General features: G+C 41.1%; 1 protein-coding gene and 1 pseudogene across 3 annotated transcripts in view; one reads left to right on the top strand and one right to left on the bottom strand.

Moving 5' to 3' along the window:
- Positions 1–3,659: 3,659 nt before the first annotated feature.
- Positions 3,660–24,380, bottom strand: part of Cdh1 (cadherin 1) — a 73,856-nt gene continuing 53,135 nt past the window's right edge. The window contains exons 4-16 of one of the 3 annotated variants that reach the window (XM_077105763.1): positions 23,482–23,625; positions 23,188–23,343; positions 22,333–22,477; positions 18,123–18,298; positions 17,721–17,849; positions 16,430–16,663; positions 15,194–15,438; positions 12,164–12,309; positions 9,622–9,846; positions 9,057–9,284; positions 6,864–6,994; positions 5,306–5,449; positions 3,660–3,869 (exon numbers count right to left, since the gene is read on the bottom strand). In XM_077105763.1, the coding sequence (XP_076961878.1) occupies positions 3,660–3,869; positions 5,306–5,449; positions 6,864–6,994; positions 9,057–9,284; positions 9,622–9,846; positions 12,164–12,309; positions 15,194–15,438; positions 16,430–16,663; positions 17,721–17,849; positions 18,123–18,298; positions 22,333–22,477; positions 23,188–23,343; positions 23,482–23,625 (2,313 nt within the window). The remainder of the gene's footprint in view (positions 3,870–5,305; positions 5,450–6,863; positions 6,995–9,056; positions 9,285–9,621; positions 9,847–12,163; positions 12,310–15,193; positions 15,439–16,429; positions 16,664–17,720; positions 17,850–18,122; positions 18,299–22,332; positions 22,478–23,187; positions 23,344–23,481; positions 23,626–24,380) is intronic. The other 2 variants (XM_077105764.1, XM_077105765.1) reach the window with 2 other exon arrangements.
- LOC143383247 (heterogeneous nuclear ribonucleoprotein A1-like) lies at positions 19,079–21,358 on the top strand (annotated as a pseudogene).

The following is a 24,380-nucleotide window of genomic DNA, read 5'->3' as shown; positions in this document are numbered from 1 at the left end:
ACATGAAGCCCAGCCTGGGGAATCCCTGTAGTATATTATTAATAAATAAGCATTACAACCAATCTTCACAAAAGCTATATCTAAGAGGGATCCCTCCCTTTGCAAAGAGCTATCTGGGGATATACAAGACACACAGAGGCCTGTAGTCATGTAAAATGTGTTCATTTTTAGTTGGCCAAACAAGGAACCCATTACCAGGACTTGAGGGACAGCAGCTGAACAAGTCATCAAAGTAGGCTATGGGTGTTTGCTCAACCCAAAACCAAGGAGACTAATAGCACTCAACAACTATCAATGGCTGTTTTACAGAACAGGAAAGACCCCAGCAAATTAAGTGATCTTAGGGAGACTATCTTTTAAAGTTACAAGTGATAACTAGAAGAGTTGTATTCTATTTTCATAATTGGCCCCTAAATTCTTTTTTTTCGGGGGGGGGAGGGCAGGGCTGAGGATTGAACCTAGATCCTTGAACATGCTAAGCAGTATTCTACCAGTTTCCCCAGCTCATTTGTTGAAGACTACCTCTTCCCCCACTGAGTGGTTTTGCACCATTGTCACCATTTGATCACACATATGAGATTTATTTCTGATCTCCTTAGTTTTCCCGACATTTTATTTTGAAATGCCTTCAACCTAAAGATAAATGGAGATAGTACATGAATGCTTCATGTAGATCCGGGTGTTATGAACATTTTGCCACATTTGCTTTCTCACTAGCTCTCAATTTAAACATTTTTTGAACAGTTTTTAAATTAAATTCCTGATGCCATGACACTTTATTCCTTCAGCATTTATATTCTAACATTTCTCTTAGAGCCATACAACCATTATTGGTACCCAAGATTTATTTCCTAAATGATTCAGATTCAACTCCCCCATTTCCCAAAAAAGGTCTTTTTATAGATTTTTTGATTTTCACTACAAGCCAATCAAGATGGCTTGGTGGCTCTTCAGAAGCTAAACATAGAATTAATTACATGCCCCAGAAATTCTACTTCTAGATATATTCCTAAAAGAATTGAAAGCAGAAACTCCAATGGGTACTTGAATGCCAGTGTTCATTTCAAAAGAAAAATGTAGAAAAAGGTACAAACAACCCAAGATGAGAGGATAAACAAAATGTGGTATATCCATACAATGGAATACTACTTAGTCCTAAAAAGGAATGAGATTCTGATACAATATGGATGCACTTTGAAAATTATGCTAAGCACTCCAAAAACAAAAATTCAAATAAATTTCACTTACATAAACTATATAGAATAGGCTAATTCACAGAGACAGTAATAGAACAGATATATTTTGAATTATATACCTAAAAATGATAAAATGAAGAGTTTCAGTTTGGGATGGTGAAAAGTCCTAAAGATGGACAGTGAGGACAGATGCACAACAATGTGTTTAATTTTGGGATGTTTAGCAGTATCCCTGGCCTTGACTTGATCACAGAAGGATCTCCCTGGTACCTCCAGAAATTATTCAATGTTCCCTGGCAAAAGGGGCCACAAATGGCTGGGGATATAGCTCAGTTGGTAGAGTGCTTGCCTCATATGCACAAGGCCCTAGGTTTGATCCCCAGCACCAAAAAAAAAAAAAAAAAAAAAAAAAAAAGGTTGGGGGGGTTCACAATTTTCCTCAGTGGAAAACCACTGGCCTATGCTAAAGTTGCTGACTAGGTGAGCATTGCTTGAAACTGCTTTTGTTCCCTAGCTAAAGGTTTACTGAGTCTCCCATTGACCTTGGATTTTTTTGGGGGGGCAGGGGAGTACACAGTACAGGGGTTGCTGGGGATTTAACTCCAGGGCACTAGACCACTGAGCCACACCCCCCAGCCCTATTTTGTATTTTATTGGTGTCTGAGTGGCTTAGTGCCTTGCTTTTGCTGAGGCTGGCTTTGAACTCGAGATCTTCCTTCCTCAGCCTGGGATTACAGACATGTACCACTGTGATAGCTCCCATTTGACCTTGGTATTTCATTGGTTTTACCACAGAGTTACATTTTGAATATAGTTATTCTACTTGCGACAGAAAAGGGGAAACTAAAAATTCTGGAGAGGTCATTTCACTCTGAGGTTTCTTTGGGCACATCTTGAATGAATTTATCTCTTCCATCTTCCTTTTGCCTTGCTTAAAATTTCAGTGGAAACAAATCAAACAAGTTTGACAATGATTTAACAAAATTCTTTAATAAAATTTATAAAAAATGCTTCCTTAAGAATAAATTTCTCAGCTTGAATTGTTTTCTTCTTCCACTCCCAAAGAAAATACAAAATTATCAGCATCCACACACATTTACACTCAAAACTTATAGAGACATTCTCTATACCTACATCAGATAGTTTAAAATGCAAAAATCAAGACAATTCCAACAACTGATTGCAGACATAATTTTTTTCCTTCCCAAAACAGTTGACAGTAAAGCAATTTCAATGCAACTCTTCTGTAGTTGCCCAAAGTTGAAATTTGCATTTTGAATTAAAAAAAAAAAAGAAATTCAAATCAAAGTAATTTTCTTTCCCTTACTTAACATACATTAGGGCAGTGTTTACTTCCTGCTTCTAAGAAAATATAATGGGATTTCTAATATCTACAGTTTTCTGTGTGCAGTTAGAATCAGGCAACTATGTCCAGATCAGCCAGTGTTTTCTGTATACCCATTAAAAGCAGGCACTTGGGGATTCTGGGCTTTGGGTACAAACCATGGTACAAAGATCCTGGGTAGGAAACACACGCTGAGATTCCTCCATTCTGCCAGAATTTTGAGGGATAGAGATCAAACCACCTCAATGGTCCTCAGCATGTTTGCTAAAAGGCCAGGCTCGGTGACAAGCTCTCTTTGCCATCACCAAGTCCATCTCTCATACTTCCTTTCTGGCTTTGGCTGCAGCACTATAGGCACTATTCTACATCCTAGAACACATTGCTCTTTTGTGTCAGTGATAAATAGACATTAAACATTAAGTGGCACCTGAAAATTCACCACACTTTCTGGTCCAGGTTCCCATACAGAACCAAACTACCCCGCAATGACATTTGTATAGCAAACCCGGACTGAGAACAAGTAAATGCATAGATGCCCATTTCAAGTCAGTACTCAGGAGATGAAGAATCCCTGTCTCCCGCAGAGCAACAGAATTCAGGATTAAGGGTGGAGGCTAGAACACAGAACATACCAGTGCACTGATGGGGGGAAAGCACACAATTAAAAAAAAAAAAAAAAAAAACTTTATATATATATATATGTACATACACACACACACACACACACAAAAAAAAAAAAAAAAAAAAAAAAAACAGCTAGGACAATTGCTCTTCCCCTTCTTTTTAAACATAAGCAATGCCCCCTAGGGAAATCTACATGTGGCTAGGAGAATCTTCTGAGACTGAAGTTTGTTCTTTTGAAATATTAAAATTCGGGGAACTTTGGGACATCATCACTCTGAAAAGAGTGATTAAAGAAAAAAAAAATTCAAGCACTATGTCAAAACCTTTCTAACAGACACAGATTAGAACTACAAAGTGGAAACAACTACTTTTACTGCATCTCAGATCAGTCTCTCTCTCCAGAAACTCACATCTAGGGAAGGTAGCTAAAAACCCCAGCAACATCGCTCCTCATTTCCCATCACTTGGGCCAAAGGAACCCTCTCCAGAGTACCCTAGTCATCCTCGCCACCCCCGTACATGTCTGCCAGTTTCTTGAAGCGATTGCCCCATTCGTTCAGGTAGTCATAGTCCTGGTCCTGGTCCGATTCCGAGGAATTAAGCGAGCTGAGACTGGCAGCTTCAGAACCGCTTCCTTCATAGTCGAACACCAGCAGAGAATCATAAGGGGGCGCTGTGGGGTCACTATCAGCCGCCTTCAGGTTCTAAAGGAGAGAGACAAGGAGGTCTTTCAGTAAAAGGAATACACACTCCTGGGCACGCATTTGCCCAAAATGTTATTGGCTAGAACTGGCACAGATGGTTCCTGCCTCAGGGCATTAAATTCATTAGCTCACTCCTGAGAACGCATTGGAGGCTAGATACCTCCTTGTGGTGTTTCAGGTGACACATGCAGTGGTGCACACCTGTATTTCCAGTGATTTGGGAGGCTGAGGCAAGAGGATAGCAGGTTCAAGGCCAGCCTCAGCAACTTGAAGAGACTCGGTCTCAAAATAAAAAGTAAAAAGGGTTGGGGATTGTAGCTCAATGGTAAATCACCCCTGGGCTTTATCTCCAGTACAAATAAAAGATTGTGGTGGTGGTGGTGGGGGTCCTATTCCCCAAGAATCCAGTGGCTTGAATGGATACAACTTGGCTGCCCACCTTAATGCATTGTTTTGTACAGTCCTCAGTGTTAGTGACTCCCACAGCAGACTAAGTAAAACCAGCCTCAGCCTCCAAGGGCCACTAGACTATCAGGCTAGCCCTGAAAAAACTAACTGAGCAAATGATTACATGAAATAGCTTAAGAAAAGGAAATAGTTTTTGTTGGACTGTTCCCTTACTGGGTTCTTTAGTCATCTCACTCCCAGTTCTTCCTCATTTTATCCTGAGCTAATGAATTTAATGCCCTGAGGCAAGAACCATCTGTGCCAGTTCTAGCCAATAACATTTTGGGCAAATTCCTTTCTTGAATATGGTAGAGCAGAAGAAACATTTTTGTGATCTGTGCTGCCTCTCTTATTTCTTCCTGATTGAATGATAGACTTGAGGCCTGGCAGTGAGGAAGCCATCCTGTGATACAAGGCATCAACCAGGAGATCAAGCATTTCTGCATACTAAGAGCATGCAACAGAAGAGTGGGACAGCCCCACGCACTATCTGGGACAGAGTACCCCAGCCTTCTATTTACACAAGGTAAATCCACTCCTATCTGTTTAAGTTTCTCAATCTATAACAGAATGAATTTCTGACACATACAATACGGATTTTATTTTTCTGGCTGTAAGTAGACTACGATGCACATTTAACATTATGTCCCAACCAGTGGTGAGATACAGGGGATCCCATCAATGAAAACAAACTCAACTTACTTTGCAACCTTTAATTTCATTTCTAGATCTACTAAATCCTTTCAAGCAATTCTTGGTTTTGTCCTGTAGACTTTACCGAATTCCCTAAGACTAATTCAAAGTGTTGTCAATTCTAAAGTTCATAGAAGATACAAAAACAAGAGGGCTCAGGGATTAGGCAGGCTAAAAGCATGATAAAGGGATGAAGCTAAAGATCCTTTGTCTCATTTTTATTATTTTGCTCTCCTCTCTTTTACTCTGGAGTTTAGAGGTATGTTGTGCTTTGATATTCAACTTTGCTTACTTACTTCATCAATAAAATTTCCAATTTCATCAGGATTGGCAGGGCGGGGACGGTACTGGGGCACACTCAGGAGGGTTGGTGCTACATCATTACGAGTCACTTCTGGCCGAGCATCCAGGCCTCTGTGCAACTGGCTCAAGTCAAAGTCCTTGGAGAAAAAGATAAAGGTATGACAAAAAGAAACAGCCACATACATAAAGCCATGTTCGTGTTATGCCTTAACTACCAACTGTATGATACCTACCAGCATATGCCCAATTTAATATAAAATGACAGTTTTCAAATTAAGAGTCTCCCAACTAGCACTGAAAGAAAACAGCTTGAATGAGTAACAATTGAGATGAATATAAACTGTTACATCTTACTTGTTTTCCATAGAATAAAACGATTAGATTATTATTCAGCAAACATTTACTCCCTCCCCACCAGAGCCTTTAGGAGAAGAGTACACATCCATTCATGTTGGCCTTTGTGATGACTTGTTTTCAGCAAGGTGACAACAGGCAAAAGTTTGAAAGGCATTAGCCTGCTTGTACAAAGGAGGAACGGACCTGAACACAACTTGAGGCTTAGAGTCATTCATCTAAAAATCTGCCAAAATCAGTGAGCTGCAGCCAACCTTCAGATTCTTGTGAACCCCACTGAGATTAGCAACTGTCCCAGCTAACCCACAAATGCCTGAGAAAGGTATGCTTATTGGTGTGTGCCGCTGAAATCCTGGGGTTGTGTACTATATGGTGGTGCTGTGATAACTGTTCACTAAAACAGTGTACCCTCCGATTAGACTTGAAAATGCCTTGAAATCTGAAACATTGAGTAAAACAAGACAAGTCCATTTGCAAACTCAGGGAAAAACAGAGAGGGCCTCAAGAATTAACATCTCAGGCTGGGGATGTAGCTCACTGATAGAGCACTTGCCTCACATATGCAAGGAATGGGGCTCGATCCCCAATCCCACACTCAGATATACATTCGAGGTGTAGTGGCACACAGCTGTAATTCCAGTGACTTGGGAGGCCAAGCCAGGAAGATTGCAAGTTAGAGGCCAGCCTCCACAATTTAGCAATTTAGTTGAGACCCTATCTCAAAATTTTAAAAAATCAAAAAGGTATAGCTCAGGACTAACACAATCGAGTTCAAGCCCCAGTACTGTGGAGGAAAAAAAAAAAAAAGACTTCTAAAAAAGCAAAAACAGTTTGGCCTAACTAAAAACTCAAGAGAAACCAAATATTAAAATAGGTTGCTATTCTACAATAATTTCTACAAATTATCTCCAAAGACAACTCAATTGAAGTTCATGTCCTGACAATACAAAGAGTGTAGGCTCTGAAGCCAGACTAGGTGTGTGACCTTGGGCAAGCCATACAACTGCTCTCTACCTCAGTTCTCTCATCTGGGTACAGTACAGTAAGCAATGAAAAAAATGTTAGTTATGCTGGTAAGGATGATAATGTTGATACCTAATGATAATGTCCATTTTAGGGGGTTTTTCCTTAAGAATAATACACAGAGTGGCACAGCTATTTCAATAGACACCGAGCTTTTATGTTTCAAAAACCCACCTGGTCTTCTTCTCCACCTCCTTCTTCATCATAGTAATAAACGTTGTCCCGGGTATCATCTTCTGGTGGCAGTAAGGGCTCTTTGACCACCCCTCTCCTCCGAACAAACAGCAGAAGCAGCAGAAGCAGGACTGGAGGGGGAGAGGGAGAGAGTGATGCAAGCTACGGGCAAGGAAAGCCAGAAGCCGCCATAACAGAGTACCCACAACTTGCATTCCAGACCAGAGGCAGGCAGAAAGCAGCCATTGGCCACCTTTAACACATATGCAGTCAACCCACATGAATGACACTCATGTCCTTGAATTTAATAAATGTGATACAACACAGCAGACTATGATGCTTGAATTCCAGTGTGTTCTTTAAGTTTCAGATGGATCTTTAAACCAATCAAGGTCATTTCCCCCAGATTCTGGGGCAAAGTGTTCTAGGCAGAGGAAATGGTAGGGGCAAAGACCCTGAGGCAGGTGTGTGCTTGGTGTGATTGAGGAAGGGGGAAGAGGCCAATGTGGCTGAAGTGGAAAAGAGGCTAGGGATGGGAGGGACCACTACAAGGCTATGGCTTTAATTCTGAGTGAGTTGGAGCCATTCAAGGTTTGTGAGCAGAGCTTCTGGGACGGTCTAAATGTAATTGATGCATGCCTGTGATTGTTAATCTGTCACAGCAACAGATGAGATTAGCAACTGCTACAGACTACAGAATCACCTGACATGTTCTTAATCTTAAAACAAAGATTGTGAATGAAGGGAGGAAACAGGGGGACAGCATAGGAAAGACAGTGGAATTAATCTATTTTAATTTTCCTACACACGAATATAAATACACCACAGTGAATCTCTTCATCATGTACAACCGCCACAAGACTAGGATCCCAATTAGAACATGTTTGTATAAATCCCAAAATATACTCTACTGTCATGTATAACTAAAAAGAACATTAAAAAAAAAAAAAAAAAAGATTGTATAAGCAAGCTAGCTCAAGCTTTAAATTCTATTTCCAAAGTTTTCACTTGATTTTGAGATTATAATTTGAATACATACATCACTTTAAAAAATAATATTGTGAATGGGGAGGGAAAAGGATTCTGTGTTTTCATTATTTATTTTTGCTTTAATTATTTTTTGTTTTCGTGTATATTATAGGTACAAGTGCCCAAGCACTTATACACTGTAATTTGGAGAAGCATTATCTCATTGAAACAGGAGGTTTCCATAAACTTTGGAAAGATTCCTTACATGCAATCTGCCTATTGCTTCTGAGCCAGGATGGCAGAGGTCTTATCCAGATAAACAATGTAATTCTCTAGTTCAGGATTCATGGATGAAAATACTGAGTATTCACTAATTGCGCCATGGCCTGTCTCTGCACTAGGAATGTGGCATGAATGAGACACTGCAGGCTGAAAACAGTTCCTAACCATGCAGAATCTTATGGTTGGTTTCCCAAAGGATGTTTTATTTTATTTTTTTCCATTTACTTGTAGATCTGTTTATTTTTTGTCTTCACCTAGAATATCTATGGATAAATGTTTTGTTTTGTTCACTGATACCTCCAGCATTCAGAACAGTGATCAGCACTCTTATATATCCTGGGAAACCTGGTTATTGATATTAGTATGCATGGTTCTGGCATAATGATTGTTTGTTGTTGTTCTTTATAGATAGACATGACAGTAGAGTGCATTTTGATATCATACATACATGGAGCATAACTTATTCTAATTAGGATCCCATTCTTGTGGTTATACATGACATGGAGTTTCACTGGTGGTATATTCATATATGAACATAAGAAAGTTATGTCCAATTCATTCTACTGTCTTTCTCAAGGGAAAGTGTCTGACAAAGCCTGGTGCTGAATAAGCGGTTAAATATTGGTGAAATGCAAGAAAAGCTTCATGTGTTTGTGTCCCACCTGTATTCACTGAGGCTTGAAAAGCACCGAGAGAGGAAAAGAAAAAAAAAACAGATGAACTCTGAGTTCCCCTTTGACTTCGTGAATGGTATGTCTTCCACTCCTGGACACTTACCTCTGAAATGTTCAGTAAAAGACAAATTTCTACTTTATTTAAACCACTCTACTTGAGAGTCTCTTTCATCTTCTAATTAGCACCTTATTTAAAAGTTCTTTCCAGGAAATAAACCTTCCCCACTTGAGGAGCCAAAGGCTTAAACACATTGCCAGCTGCACTTACTTAGGAAAGCAAGGATCCCACCAAGAATCCCTAGAATGGCAGGAACTTCCAGTGTCGCTTCTGCAAATTTTGGCTTTATACAGTTGTTGACAGCTCCCTCACAGTCACATACATGGACGTCCAAGGTGGTCACCTGGTCTTTGTTCTGATTATCCATGAGCTTGAGATTGATTTTGTATTCACCCAACTCTAAGGGTTTCTTTGGCTTCAAAATGAGAGACTCTTGAGCTGAGGAAAGCAAAACAAATTAATGGGACCAGGAGAAGAAAAATAAAGAGATAGATAAATAAAGACTGGGAGGGAACTAAAGATGCTCCAAAGCTGAATGAAGAAAGTGGAGCTGCTTGGGGTTTTGGTTACAAGGCAGTATGTCACAAGGCAAAATGTGAGGAAATGAAGGAGACCTTTGAGACGATGCCATAAGTGTAGAAGGCACAAGGAGCAAATAGCAAAGGAAAGGGGTGGCAAGTAGAGTGGGAAGGGAAATTGAGCAGCAGGCAGGAAAAAGGAAAGGAGAAACACAGTAGGGAGAAGCAGGGTGGAGAAATCAAGTTCAAGTTCCCACCTGGATCACTGTACTCAATGGTCCAATTCACACTTGCCCCATGTGTCAGTTCTGCTGTGAAGGGTGAAGTGTTGGGGGGAAGATCTGGGTCTATAATGTTTATGATCTGAGGCTGTGGATTCTTCTGGCAGAAGTAGACATTTCGAGATTCTGGTATGGGAGCATTATCATTTATGTCGGAGAGGATCAAGAGAAGGGTTCCTGTTCCAGTGGCAATCGGAGAACCTAAGAGAAAACACAGAGGAAATGTCCCCACTCAGGAATGTTAATGAAGCCTGGAACAGTGGTGCATGCCTATAATTCCAGCAACTCAGGAGGCTAAAGCAAATAGATTGCAAGTTTGAAGCCAGCCTCAGCAGTTTAGCAAAGCTGTAAGCAACTTAGCCAGACCCTGTCTCAAAACTGAAAATATAAAGGGCTGTGGATGTAGATCGGTGGTTGAGCACCCCTGGGTTCAATCTCTTGACACCAAAAATAAATAAATAAACATTACAAAAAACCCTTTTTAATTAGCTAGTAGATTTTCTGGGAAAAACTTCATTCTCCTTTTAGACTGTATGTTAAAAGCAAGACAAAGGCTGGGGATGGAGCTTAGTGGTAAAGTGCTTGCCTAGCAAATGTGAAGCCCTGGGTCCCACATTCAGCACTGAGGGGAAAGACAATTCATGGCAATTAAAGCAACACTTAATTTCGTTTATGTGTAATGGGACAAAATTAAAGTATAACTAATTAGAAGAACAAAAAAAAAAAAAAAAAAAAAGCAAACTTACAGGAACCCTTGGCTTTGATTATTTAGGTCAGGGTCAGCAAGCTAAACTAAGGTCTTCTGGCCAAATTAGGAACACAGTTATGCTCATCCCTTTATGGATTTTCTATGGCTGGCTGCAGGCTCCAATGGCAATAGAGAGTGGACAGTTTTGTAAAGCCTAAATTTTTTACTCCCTGGTCCTTTACAGAATAAGTCTGCCCACCCTTGGTTCCGGTACCATTTACCTTAACTTACTTCCGGGTCAGGCTGGGGAATCCCCAAGGAGCCAGAGCGTACTGCAGCTAAAGCAATGGGCAGCTCTCTGCCCTGCAAATGGAGCCTCATGATGGCCTCACTTGCCTGGCCCTCTCTCTCCTTTCCACATGATCAAACCTAGATTAATACTTTAACAGGTTAGCAGGTGACAGAGTGGGAAGAAAATTAACCATGAGAAGTTTGTAGATCTCTTAACAAGTAATTCTGCCTTAAAACATCTGTCTGAGGAACATGCCTGTGAACAGAGGCATGTACAAGGATGTCCACTCACTAATCATGGAAATAATAATTGTAAACACCTATGTCCTTTGATATATGAATGATCAAATTATACTACATACAGATAACTCTTTCTCTCTTTTTTTGGTGGTAATGGAGACTGAACCCATGGCTCCATGCATCCTAGGCAAGTACCTGACCTCTGAGCTATACTCCTAGACCCAGATAACATCATTCTTAAAAAAGAGATATATCTAGTATAGGCCACGCCACGGTAGATCTCTCTGTTTTTTTTGCAGGGTGGGGCAGGGAGGATGTTGTGGCAAGGGGAGATTAAACCCAGGGGCACTTAACCATGGAGCCACATCCCCAGCCCTTTTCATTTTGAGACAGGGCCTTGCTGAGGCTGGCTTTGAACTTATGATCCTCCTGCCTCAGTCTCTAGAGTTGCCTGGTTTACAGGCATACGCCACCAGGCCTGGCAAATCTTTGTCCTAAAGACACATAAATATTTGTTTGTTTGCTTGTGCTAGAGTTTGAACCCTGGGCCTCATACATGCTACACTAGTGCTCTATTGCTCAGCTATATACCAGGTCCCCAAATTTAAATTTTAAACAATATAGGTAATGCTTTTATAACAAAACAAAATTTTAAAAGCCTTAAACCAATATATCAGTGTATTTAAATATACAGACATAATCTAGGTGCACTCACACCTAATTGATGATAAAAATACCAATCCTGCCAGGTGCAGTGGCACACGCCTATAATCCTAGCAGCTGGGGAGGCTGAGGCAGGAAGATTGCAAGTTCAAAGCCAGACCTAGCAAAAGTGATGCACTAAAGCAACTCAGTGAGACTCTGTCTCTAAATAAAGTGGTCCAATATCCCTGAGTTTAATCCCGGTACCAAAACGAAAAACAAACAAACAAAACAGTCCTTAGATAGCTAGTGGCTCTTCTAGGTATGTTTACACTCATTAATTTATTTAATCTGGATGGAATGTTATCATTTTGCTACATGAAGGAATTGACAGACATAAAATTAAGTAGTAAGTGCAATGTCACACAGGTACTAAATCACAGACCTGGGACACAAACCCAGGCCCCCATGGGGAAAGGAGTGGACAGTAGGAATAGAGAGGGACAGGTGAAAAGGAACTTCTATTTGACTCATTTGAATTTTTGATACAGATAATGATAATTCTTGTCTAAAATTAAAAAGAATGAACTCATCTCCAAAAGAAGGACAGGGGGCAAAGGAGGCAAGGGGGCCAGAAGGGTGGGTCTGGTATCCTACCATTGTCCGTGGCAATGATGAGGGCCGTATACGTGCTATTCTTCACATGCTCAAAGTCCTCTCTGTCCAGTTCAGCCCGAGTCAAAATGGCACCAGTCTCCGGATTAATCTCCAGCCAGTTGGCAGTGTCCCTCCAAATGCGATATCTGAAAAGTTGCAGGCCCTGGCTTAGCATGGGAACATCAAAAAGCACCGAGCTAGAGAAGACTAAGGTACCTCCTGATTTATATCATTATTTCCAATATTTTTATATTTTAAGAACTATCAACTCTACAACCTTTTTGTGAAGTGTTGGGCCTTGACATGCTAGGCAAGCACTCTACCACTGAGCTACATCCCTAGCCGTTGATTTACCCATTGTTAACATTTTGCAACATTTACTTTCTCAAACTATATATTCTCACACACACACACACATAATTTCTTATTTTGCTAAGTCATTTGAGAATGAGTTGATGATACCATGTTCCTTTACTTATCTATACTACAGTGCATTTCCTAAGAACAGAAACGTGTGTGTGTATGTATTATATATATATTTACATATATATTTATGAATAAATATGTAAGTCTGTAAAAATATGTAAATTTGTATAGTCTCAACCATAAATTGATTTTCTTTTTTCTTTCCCTCTTTCTTGTGTGGTACTAGGAATTAAACAGTTTATTTTGGAGACAGGGTCTCACTACATTGCCCACACTGGCTTAGCCTCCCAAGTAGCTGGGATTATAGGTGTATGCCACCACACAAGGCTCACATATTGATTTTCAATTCAGGAAACAAAACTTTTTTTTTTTTTAATGTTTTTTTAATTGTAGATGGTCACAACACCTTTATTTTATTTATTTATTTTTATGTGGTGCTGAAGAGCGAACCCAGTGCCTCACACATTCCAGACAAATGCAATACCACTGAGCCACAACCCCAGCCCAGGAAATAAAACTCTTATGACAGAACATTATTATTCCCCCAAATGTCTTTTATAGTAATCTTGTGCCTTTTTGGATTCAATCTGTTCTCAGTATCCCAAAGTCTTCTCTGTCCAGCCCCATCCTCACAGGAATGGAGCCAGTATCCAGATTAATCTCCAGCAATTTAATGGCTCATCAATGGCATGTAGCTGACATGTCTCTAGTTTCCGTTAATCTGGACACACACCTTGCCCTTTCCTTCTTATACCTGACATTTTTTAAATGTGTGGGCCAGTTGTTTTGTAAGATGTGCCTCAATTTCAGATTGTCTAATTATTCCCTTTTGGAGGGTACAGAGGGGATGAAAACCCTGTAGAGGTGAGGTTGTGTCCTTCTTGGTGCATCACCTTAGAAGGCACTTGATGTCCATCTGTTCTTTTATTGGTAATGTCGACTTTGATCACTTGGATAAGGAAAAGTCACTGGATTTCTTCACAAGAAACGTATCTTTTTCTCTTTGTAGTTAATCTATAACCTAGCAGAAGGTCATTTGGAAATATACTGTTTACCCACTTTTATGCAATGAACTTAACACCTATAAGTAATTCTTGCCCAAAGCAATGCTTATTATGACCTTATATCATCATCATCTCACCACCACCACCATCACCATCACTTTTGGTAGTAGGAATTGAACCCAACTGATATATCTCAAAGTGGTAAAGCACCCTTTTATTTTTTATTTTGACATAGGGTCTCACCAAATTGCTCAAGGCCTCCTTAAGTTGCTGAGGCTGGCCTCGAACTTGTAGTCCACCTGCCTCAACCTCCCAAATCGCTGAGATTACACTCTAGACTCAAAATCCTACATTATTTTATTTTGTTTTTCATATTCTTTCACACTGTGATTAAAAATACTTTTTATCAGGCCTTCCATTTTATACAACCTAGAAGTATCCCCTGGATTATGATTAGTACACTCATATAGTGAGTGTATTTCAAAGCAAAGTGTTGTAGGTGCCCTCAAATTCAAAATAAGAAATGGTAAGCTACTAATAATACAATACCACATGCATAATTTTAAATCATATCCCTATAGGCAAGGGCAGTGACTCTGGGTACTCAGGAGGCTGAGGCAGGAGGACCACTTGAGCCCATGTCCAGGACATTCCAGGCAACACAGGGAGACCATGCCTTAAAACAAAACAGCCAGATATATTGTAATCCCAACTACTCAGGAGGCTGAAACAAGAGGACAGATTGGGAAATCTTATCTCAGAGAAAGACTGGGAAAATAGCTCTAGAGCACTTGTCTACCTCAAAATCCTGGATTCAATACCCAGTGCCATCAACAAAACAAAGCAAATCAAAGCTGCTGGGTCTGGTGGCACACACCTTTAGTCCCAGCAACTGGATCGGTTGAGGTAACAGGATCACCAGCCTCAGACTCTGACTCAGAATAAAAAATTAAAAGACTGAGGATGTAGTTCAGTAGTAAAGCACTCCTGGGCTAAATCACCAGTCCCAAACCAAACCAAACAAATAAGAAAACAAAATCACATTCCTACTACATTATCATAAGAACTCAAAGCTGGGATGCACGCCTGTAATCCTAGCAACTTGAGAGGCTGAGGCAGGAGGATCACAAATTCCCAGCAATTTAGTGTGACCCTGTCTCAAAACAAAACAAAACAGAAAAATAGACGGGAAGGACATTAAACCTAGAATGGCCAACTATGGAAGGAAGGGAAATGATGTGGGGCAGAGGAATTAAAAAAAAAACAAAAAAAACAGAACAAGAGAAGGGTGTTGCACAATCCAACCATGCCAGGAGTAAAATAGTCATGTGCCACATAATGAGGATCAGTCATCCAAACACTGCATTCATGATCACCTAGTGACAATGTGGCTAATTTAATTTATATAACAATCATGTTCACGCAATGATGAACAAGCCAAATAGGAATTTCTTGGAACATATTCCTATCATTAAGTGAAGCATAACTATATGTGTGTTTACCTTAAAAATATATATAAATAAATAAATACACACACACACACACACACATACAACAATACCCACTTGTCACAAGACCACTGAGAAACCCACACACTCACGTAATCTTCTGTTGCATGAAGGTGTCTGGCTCCCGGGCCGTGTAGGACGTGATTTCCAGGCCCACACCAAAGTCTTCAGGCACCTCCACTCTCTTTTCAGGAGGCACAAAGATGGGGGCTTCGTTCACATCCATCACATCCACAGTGATGGTGGCTGTGGAGGTTTGGAGAGTCACCTCAAAGGGGGCCACATTTGTCACTGTCACATATAGAATATACTGCTGCTTGGCTTCAAAATCCAAACCCTAGAGAACAGGAAGGAAAAAAAAAAAAAGATTAAAAATAAAATACAAGGGTCTGGTGTGGTGGTGCATGCCTGTAACCCTGGTAACTTGGGAGGCTAAGACAGGAAGATTGTAAGTTCAAAGCCAACCTCAGCAACTTAGAGGAGACCTGTCTCAAAATGAAAAATAAAAAGGGCTGGGGATGTGGCTCCACAGTTAAGCGTCCCTTGGTTCCACGAAATACATAAATAATGAAGAAAATACAAGAACTACAGCTATAGCTTAGAGGCAGGGTGCTTGTCTAGCATGCACAATGTGCTGGGTTCAACCCCTACCACCACTCAAAAAATAAAAAAATGTCAAGAAACATTTGATGTTGGTAAAACTAAACAAAAATTAAATCCTTAATCATTGCTCTTGGTTGGATACACCAGCAGTTAAACATGGCAATTCACTTGCTAAAGAGGATGTCAAAGCTCAGGGGCTATTCCAGGCATCTGCCTTTTCTCAACTTCAACAAGCAACTCAGCCAACTCCTTAGTTTCCAAGTTTCTAGGTCATTTTTCACACACACAATAAAAGAGCCAACACCAGTAAATCACACTATTCTCTCCTATTTGCAAAAGAGAAAGGGGATTAAGAGAGGCCAATGTTTCTGGGACCAAACACATTAAAGCAGATGGTACTCCTGGCCTCAGTGGCACACACCTGTAACCCCAGAGGCTGGGAAAACTGAGGCAGAAGGATTTCGCATTTGAAGCCAGGCTAAGCAACTCAGTAAGACCCTATCTCGAAATAAAAACAAAAAGGGCTTAGGGTGTAGCTCAGTGGTAGAGTACCCCTGGGTTCAATCCACGGTGCACAAAAAGGTGGGGGGAAGCAAATGGTACTGCCTGCATTTTAGGTTTTAGTACCCCACAAGCCCTGTACAACTGACCCACCAGAACCTGGGCAGTCTGCCCCACCCCTACCCCACCAATACTAATCTACTTCTGAGAAGACAGTGGCGGGCAAGAGAGCAGCTGGCTGCTAGGTTACGCGGCTTACCAGGCACCATACAAACCTTAGCTGTCTTCAGAATGCCATCATTGGTCATTGGGTCTGTGACGACAACAAACTGTTGCTCATTATCATTTAATATGGTGTACACAGCCTCCCACGCGGGGGTGTTGGGGACGTCCGCATCAGTGACTTTGAGTGTAGTGATGACAGCATTAACTTCATTCTCAGGCACCTGACCCTCGTACTGCAGGGCAAAGGAAAAGATGGGTCATACTGACATGGAGAGTAGAACCAGGTCTCAGGCTAAAGGAATCCATTCTGAGCCTGAGCCTAAAGGAGATGGTGTAACAAAACGAGGTTGGGCAGCAGGCACAAATCTCAAAGGATGTCCTCACTCTAGGAGCAGGCCCTCATATCTGTGCACGGAGCAGTTAGTACTCATGGTACCCTCCTCCATGAGTACTTAAAAAGTAACTTTCCTGGGCTGGGTTTGTGGCTCAGTGGTAGAGTGCTTGCTTAGTATGCATGAGGCACTGGGCTCGATTCTCGGCACCACATACAAATAAATAAAATAAAGGTCCATCAACAACTGAAAAATATTTTTAAAAAAGTAGCTTTTCAAGGCCCTCACTGCACAAGCCATTCAGCACACGTCCTAGGGCATAGTGAATGACAGTGAGGGATCTTGGTCAGATGATCTTAGTTCATTCACCTCCAGCTCCCCTCTGTTCTCTACCAGTCATGTCTGGTTATTAAAATCCTCTCCTTAAAACCCTTTAACAAGGGCTGGGAGAGTGTTTGCCTCCCATGTACAAGGCCCTGGATTCAATCCCTAGCACCACAAAGAAAGAAAGAAAAAACCCTTTAACAATGGCCCCCTGTGCTCAGGATAATATTCAAAGTTCTTTTATTTGGCTCTCAGAATCTCCTTAATTGCATTTAACACTCTCGGCATCACTATTCCTATAAATTGCAAAACATCTTCCTGGCTAGACTATTAGCTCCATGAGACCAGACTTTTATGGTTTGTGACACAGTGCCTAGTATATAAATTTAGAAAATATAAATACATGAAACCTGGTAAGATTTGCTACAAAGATGCATAATTCGAGGAAATGGATACAACGGGTGCTTTTACAACTTTATAATTCTTTGCTGATGGGCTCCAGGCCAAGGATGGAACAAAGATGCTCACAGTAGGTTTGGAATTAACATTTACTAGTTCAGGGAAGAGTTCTCAAGGTCTTGACCTTGAATAATGGACTTTTCTTTGGAAACCACCTAAGCAGTTGCAAGCTTACCGTGGTTGGGTGGAAGATGGGAGGGTTATCGTTGGTGTCAGTGACTGTGATGATGGCTTTTGCTGTGGTACTCAAGCCATCACCTTGGAGATCAGCAGCTTGAACCACCAGAGTATACTTGGGAAAACTCTGCAGACAGATCACACATACACCTGAGTCAGGACCAGTAGCAATAGCTACAGGGGTCCAAACAAGCCGATTGCACATACAGAACTACAATATTTTCTCAGCTTAAATACCAGTTCTCATGCATCTAGGCACAGAAAATTGGACAATTGTTTAGATGCAAAGCTCAGACCGTCACACTAACTAGCAACTGGCCACAGCAGAGTTTTGCAGTGGCATATAGCTAATATACATTTGCTTTCAATTCCCACTGGATCCTCCTGAGCTCTGCCTGACCTCTCTGTCCAGCCCGGTGGTGACCACACTGATGACCCCTGTTTCCCGGTTGATGGTGAACATATTGCGGTGAGGCAACTCGGGTTCTTGGGAGAGGATAGTATAAGCAATGGCAGCATTGTAAGTGTTCACATCGTCATCTGCATCCGTGGCTGAGACCTGCATCACGGAGGTTCCTGGAAGCATCAAGGGAGAGGAAGATTTAATTGGGTTGCACCCTGGGACCTGCTTAGTACTACTCAGTTCAATCCTGGCCCGAGTGGTAAAGGAGGACCCTACAGATGGCACTTTGTTATAGTTCCCCTCTTCTCTAATTTCTAAAAATCTCACCAAATTGCTAGGGGAAAAAAGCAAGCACTAAACCACATGAGCCGTGTTCAGGGAACTCAACATCCCCAGGACAAATTTTTGGGTGGGAATGAGAAGATTTATTGTAAATAACTATAAACTTTTACTAAAACATCTTGCCATATCTCATACTAAGTTGAATGTCATGTAAAACAAAAATTCCAGAATTTTCTGCAGTTCACCTCTCAGTTCATTAGAGAATGGTCATTTGGCATCATTACCTGTAAGGTGGAGTAAAATACTTAAAACACATGTGACTGACAAAGGACCAGTGTCCAAAATATCGAAGTAACTTAAGAATCAATAGCAAAAATACAACTGATCCAAGAAAACAAAACAAAACAAAAAAAGGCAAAAAAAAAAAAAAAACTTCAATAGACAAGTCATAAAGAAGAAATAAATTAAAAATAGCTGGTAAGCATATGCCAAGATGCTGACTTAGCCCATTAGTCACCCCAGAAATGCAGGTTGTTGTTGTTTGAATTTTTATTTTTTTGCAGTGCTGGGGATTAAGTCCAGGGCCTCATGCATGCTAGGTACGTGCTCTACCACTGAGCCACACTCCCAGCCCAAAAGTACAATTTTAAATTGCACCAAGATGCCATCACATGCCCAACAGATTGGCGAAAACAAAACCATTTAACAATTTCCAGGAGTATAAACTGGTTTTAATGACCTTGAAAACCTACTTGACACCATTAAGTAAAGCTGAATACACATAATACACCATTATGAATGTGTACCCTAGAGATATTGTCATGTATTTGTACCAGGAGATATGTTAAGGATATTCTAAGAATGCTGTTCAGAATAGCAACAACAAAAAGAGCCCTAATTTCTATCAACAGTGGAATAAGCTTTACATAATTAACCACAGAAGGGAATACTAAGCAGCAATGAAATGAATGATCGATCAGGCCCACCAATGAAGATCTTACATGCATAATGAAAGAGGTCATAGAAATATATGTATAAATCAGGCCCGGTGGTGCATGCTGTAATCCCAGTGGCTCAGGACTCTAAGGCAAGAAGTCAGTCTCAGCAACTTAATGAAGTCCTAAATAATCCCTCTGCTCAAAATAAAAAATAAAGAGGGCTGGGATGTGGCTCAGTGGTTAAAGGCCCCTGGGTTTAATCCCCAAAATCGGGGGGGGGGGGGCGGGGAAAGAAAAAGAAAGAAATTAATCTATAATGTGATTCCATGTATATAAAGCTTAAAACTAGGCAAAAGTAGCAAATTATTACCTAGGGGTAAATCTACACCTGGGTAAAAGATAAAGAAAATCAAGGGAGGGATATGTTCATGAGATTACTCCTTTCTGCCCATGGTCGCCTGCTGCAGCCATGTCTAAATCAGAGTCCCTAAAGAGCACTGGTTTCGATCCTCAGCACCACATAAAATTAACAGACAAAATAAAAGCATGCTGTCCATCCACAACTACAAAAAAGAAAAGAAAAAGCCCGAACAGCTGCAGAAGCTATTCATCGGAGGGCTGAGCTTTGAAATAACTGATGAGAGTCTGAGAAGTCATTTTGACCAATGGGGAACACTCATGGACTGTGAGGTAATGAGAGACACCAAGTGCTCCAGGGGCTTTGGGTTTGTCCTTATGCCACTGTGGAGGAAGTGGATGCAGCCAGGAATGCAAGACTACACAAGGTAGGTGCAAGAGTTGTGGAACCAAAGAGAGCTGTCTCAAAAGAAGATTCTCAAAGACCAGGGGCCCACTTAACCGTGAAAAAGATCTTTCTTGGTGGCATTAAAGAAGACACTGAGGGGCTGGGGTTGTGGCTCAGCGGTAGAGTGCTCACCTAGCACGTGCAAAGCCCTGGGTTTGATCCTCAGCACCACATAAAAATAAAATAAATGAAAAATAAAGGTAATAAAAAAAAAAAAAAGAACATCACCTATGAGATTACTTGGAACAGTACAGGAAAATTGAAGTTAATGAAATCATGACTGACAGAGGAAATGGAAAGAAAAGAGGCTTTGCTTTAATGACTTTTTTTACCCCAAAATATTTATTTTTTAGTTGTAGTTGGATACAATACCTTTATTCTATTTGTTTTTTATGTGGTGCTGAGGATCAAACCCAGGGCCTCGTACATGCTAGGCAAGGCCAACCCCTTGCTTTTCTAACTTTTGAGGACCATGACTTTGTGTATAAGATTGTCATACAGAAATACCATACTGTGGGCTGGACACAGTGGTGCACGCCTGTAATCCTAGTGGCTCAGGAGGCAGAGGGAGGAGGATCACAAGTTCAAAGCAAGCCTCAGCAATTTAGCGAGGTGCTAAGCAACTCAGTGAGACCCTATCTCTAAATAAAATACAAAATAGGGCTGGGGATGTGGCTCAGTGGTCAAGTTCCCCTGAGTTCAATCCCCAGTATCAAAAAAAAAAGAAAGAAAGAAAAAATCGCCATACTGTGAATGACCACAACTGTGAAGTGAGGAAAGCCCTGGCAAAGCAAGAGATGCCTAGTGCTTCATCTAGCCAAAGAGGTTGAAGTGGTTCTGGAAACTTTGGTGGTGGTCATGGAGATGATTTTGGTGGAAATGACAATTTTGGTCATGGAAGGAAATTCAGTGGTTGTGGTGGCTTTGTTGGCAGCTGTGATGGTGGTAGATATGGTGGCAGCGGGGATGGCTACAATGGATTTGGTAAGGACGGAAGCAATTTTGGAGGTGGTGAAAGCTACAATGATTTGGGCAGTTACAACAATCAGCCATCAAATTTTGGACCCATGAAGGGTAGAAACTTTGGATGCAAAAGCTCTGGACCTTATGGTGATGGAGCCCAATACTCTGGCAAACCACGAAACCCAGGTGGTTATGGTGGTTCCAACAGCAGTAGTAACTATGGCAGTGGCAGAAGGTTTAATTGAAGGTTGTATAACCTTCAGATTATTACATTTAGCAATCAATAGCATGGGTACAAAAAAAAAAATCTACATTAAAATCCTTTATTGGAATGCTTTACACTTTCCACAGAACAGTTTATAATAGTTTCTGTTCTGTAATAGTCTGATCATACACTGAATAAATGTGTCTTTAAAAGCAAAAAAAAAACCCAAAAAGGGCTGAGGCTGTAGCTCAGTGACAGAAGATCTTGCCTTGCCCATGTGAGGCACTGGTTTCGATCCTCAGCACCACATAAAATTAACAAACAAAATAAAGGCATGCTATCCATCTACAACTACAAAAAAGAAAAAAGAAAAGAAAATCAAGGGAATGATTACCACAAAAGTCAAGGCTATATAATTATTAAATCAATTTTAAAAAAATTTTTTTTAGGACTAGGGATATAGCTCAGTTGGTAGAGTGCTTGCCTCCCATGCATCACCACAAAAAAAAAAAAAAAAAAGCTTTTTTAAAAGTCAGGACAATGGCTGGGCAGTGGCACATGACTGTAATTCCAGTGACTCAGAAGAGTGAGGCAGGAGGATCGCAAGTTCAAAGCCAGTTTCAGCAACTTACCAAGGCCCCAAGGAACTTAGTGAGACCCTGTTTCTAAATTTAAAAAATTTATACATGGCTGGGGATGCCGCTCAGTGGTTAAGCATAACTGGGTTCACTCCCTGGCACCAAAAGGAGGGGGAAAAGTCGGGGCAATGGCTACCATAATGGAGGAGAGATAAGAATGTGATCCAGAAGGGTTTATGGGGTTTAGGGTGCTGGTGAGGATCTGTTTCATAATCAAGAAAGTTGTCTTGAACGGTTCTTGTTGTATATGTTTCTGTGGGCAAATTGTTTTACACACCCAGTGGCTTCTAACCTGACCCCGAACTCCAGCCCTAACACTTTGGGATCTAAAGTATCTCAGTGACTCTGGGTGTCTGACTCCTTGCCACTCATGTACCTGGAAGAGCTCCCTCCATGACAGACCCCTGGAAGACCTCCTGGATGAACTCGGGCCTGTTGTCATTCTGATCTGTCACTGTGATCACAATCTCCATGGGCTCCTCGACTGCATTCCCGTTTGAAGACACGGCATGAGAAAAGAGCTGCAAGAGTCAAATGAGGGTTACTTGGGCCCCGATGAGGAAGACGAGGTGGAAATGGGGGCTGGCGTGAGTCGCATGGGCTCAGCCCAGTCTCCACTCTTCCCACTGTGAACCCCTAGAGAGGACTTTTCCCACGTGTGTTCCGCTGCTTCAACGAGATCACGACGAGTTAAGACACATGGGCTATAGAACACAACCACTAGGTTAGGTCTGTCTCCCACAGCAAGACTAGGGCACCAAGGCCAGAGGTAAAGGCAGAGGCCTAAAAACTTCTGACTTACTCCACTCAGGGTCAAGTTTGCTCTGCCCTCAGTCTGGTGTTTCTCCCAGATTTTTCTGCATTTGGCATTCATACTAAATCTCCCTCTTCCCTAAGCTCTGATTTCTATCAAGTCCCAGAAATGGTTTTTGCTTTCCAATATCAACACTATCTTCTTTCTTTAGGAACTTCCAGCCCCAAGAACAGGATGACATCCTGGGTCTAAACTCCTACACGACCCGTGAGGACTCCTCCCCGTCTTTTTCCTAATAAGGAAAAAAGATGAACTGCCCCAAGTTCACCTGCCATTTCACCTTATCGACAAGTCAAGGGATGTCAAAAGCTAAGCTCTCCACATGTCCAGATCATCAGATCTGGGGACCCCACAGGAGTTGACTGAAGAATTTTGGAGAGATGTTACCCCCCTGGTCAACAAGCAAGAGGTACTTACGATGTACTTGGCAATTTTTTCTCTATCCAGAGGCTCCGTCACCTTCAACTTTCCTGTTTCTCTTTCAATAATAAACACACCAACAGGGGGTGAGTCAGCTCCTTGGCCAGTGATACTGTAGAAAACCTTGGTCTCTTTGTCCCTGTTGGATTTGATCTGAAAACAAACAAACAAACAAACAAAAATACAATTGGCAAGGAAAGATCTCAACTTCGGTTGAGTCTTTTCCCTTTCTCTTCATTGGCTCTACTCTGCCAAATTCCTTCCAAAGAAATAGAGAATTTTCTACTTTACCTGAACCAGTTCTTTAGGAAATGGCCCTTTTTCATTTTCTGGACAGCTGATGGGAGGAATAACCCAGTCTCTCTTCTGTCTTCTGAGACCACGGTGGGAGTCGGGAAATGTGAGCACTTCTGTATGGATTCCAGGGAGAGACTCCTAAGAGGAATGGAGATGAGGAACAAAATGAGAAAATTCAGGAGAGAGACTACAAACCTGACTGTCCAACCTACTCACTCAATGTCTTCAGCATGGGGGGCACTGTTGGTTTTAACTTAATGACACATTCGCTTCTCGATGAGAAATTATATATCCATTCCAAAATGAGCAGTCAAAACAAAAATCAACGAACCCTTTTTCCACTGCTTCAATTTGGATGTTGAACATCTTCCTAAAGTTCTAGGTGGTTTGGTCCCTAGACTGATGCTATTGAGAGGTGGTGGAAACTTCAGGAGGTGGGGCCTATGATAAGTTTTCAGATCATTGGGGTTGTCCTCAAAGAGAATTATGGGAACAGTCTCCTCTTCTTCCTCTCTGCTCAGGGAAGTGGTTTGCTATGCCACTTACTCCCACCATAATGTGCTATCTTCACCAGAGGACCAAATTAAAAGGGCAACTTGGACTGGAACCTGCCAAAACCATGAGTCAAACTAGATACTTTCTGTTTATAAGTTTATTGCCTCAGGTATTTTGTTATAGGGATGGAAAGCTGACTAATACAACCATATAATAAAGACTATGTTCTATTTTGATCCTTCTTAATGTCCATAATGCAAATAATCATTATGAATACATAACTATAGTTTGACATTATCATTTAAGTTATTTCAAGTCTATGTAATATGTCATTTTTATGGCAACATTACAGTCTAGTGATTTAATATCAGAGTTTATTCAATAACTAAATATGCAAG

This window comes from Callospermophilus lateralis, chromosome 18 (assembly GCF_048772815.1).
Source record: "Callospermophilus lateralis isolate mCalLat2 chromosome 18, mCalLat2.hap1, whole genome shotgun sequence".
Lineage (NCBI taxonomy): Eukaryota > Metazoa > Chordata > Mammalia > Rodentia > Sciuridae > Callospermophilus > Callospermophilus lateralis.
Note: the sequence above shows the minus strand (reverse complement) of the source record. Positions and strands in the feature narration are given on the sequence as shown.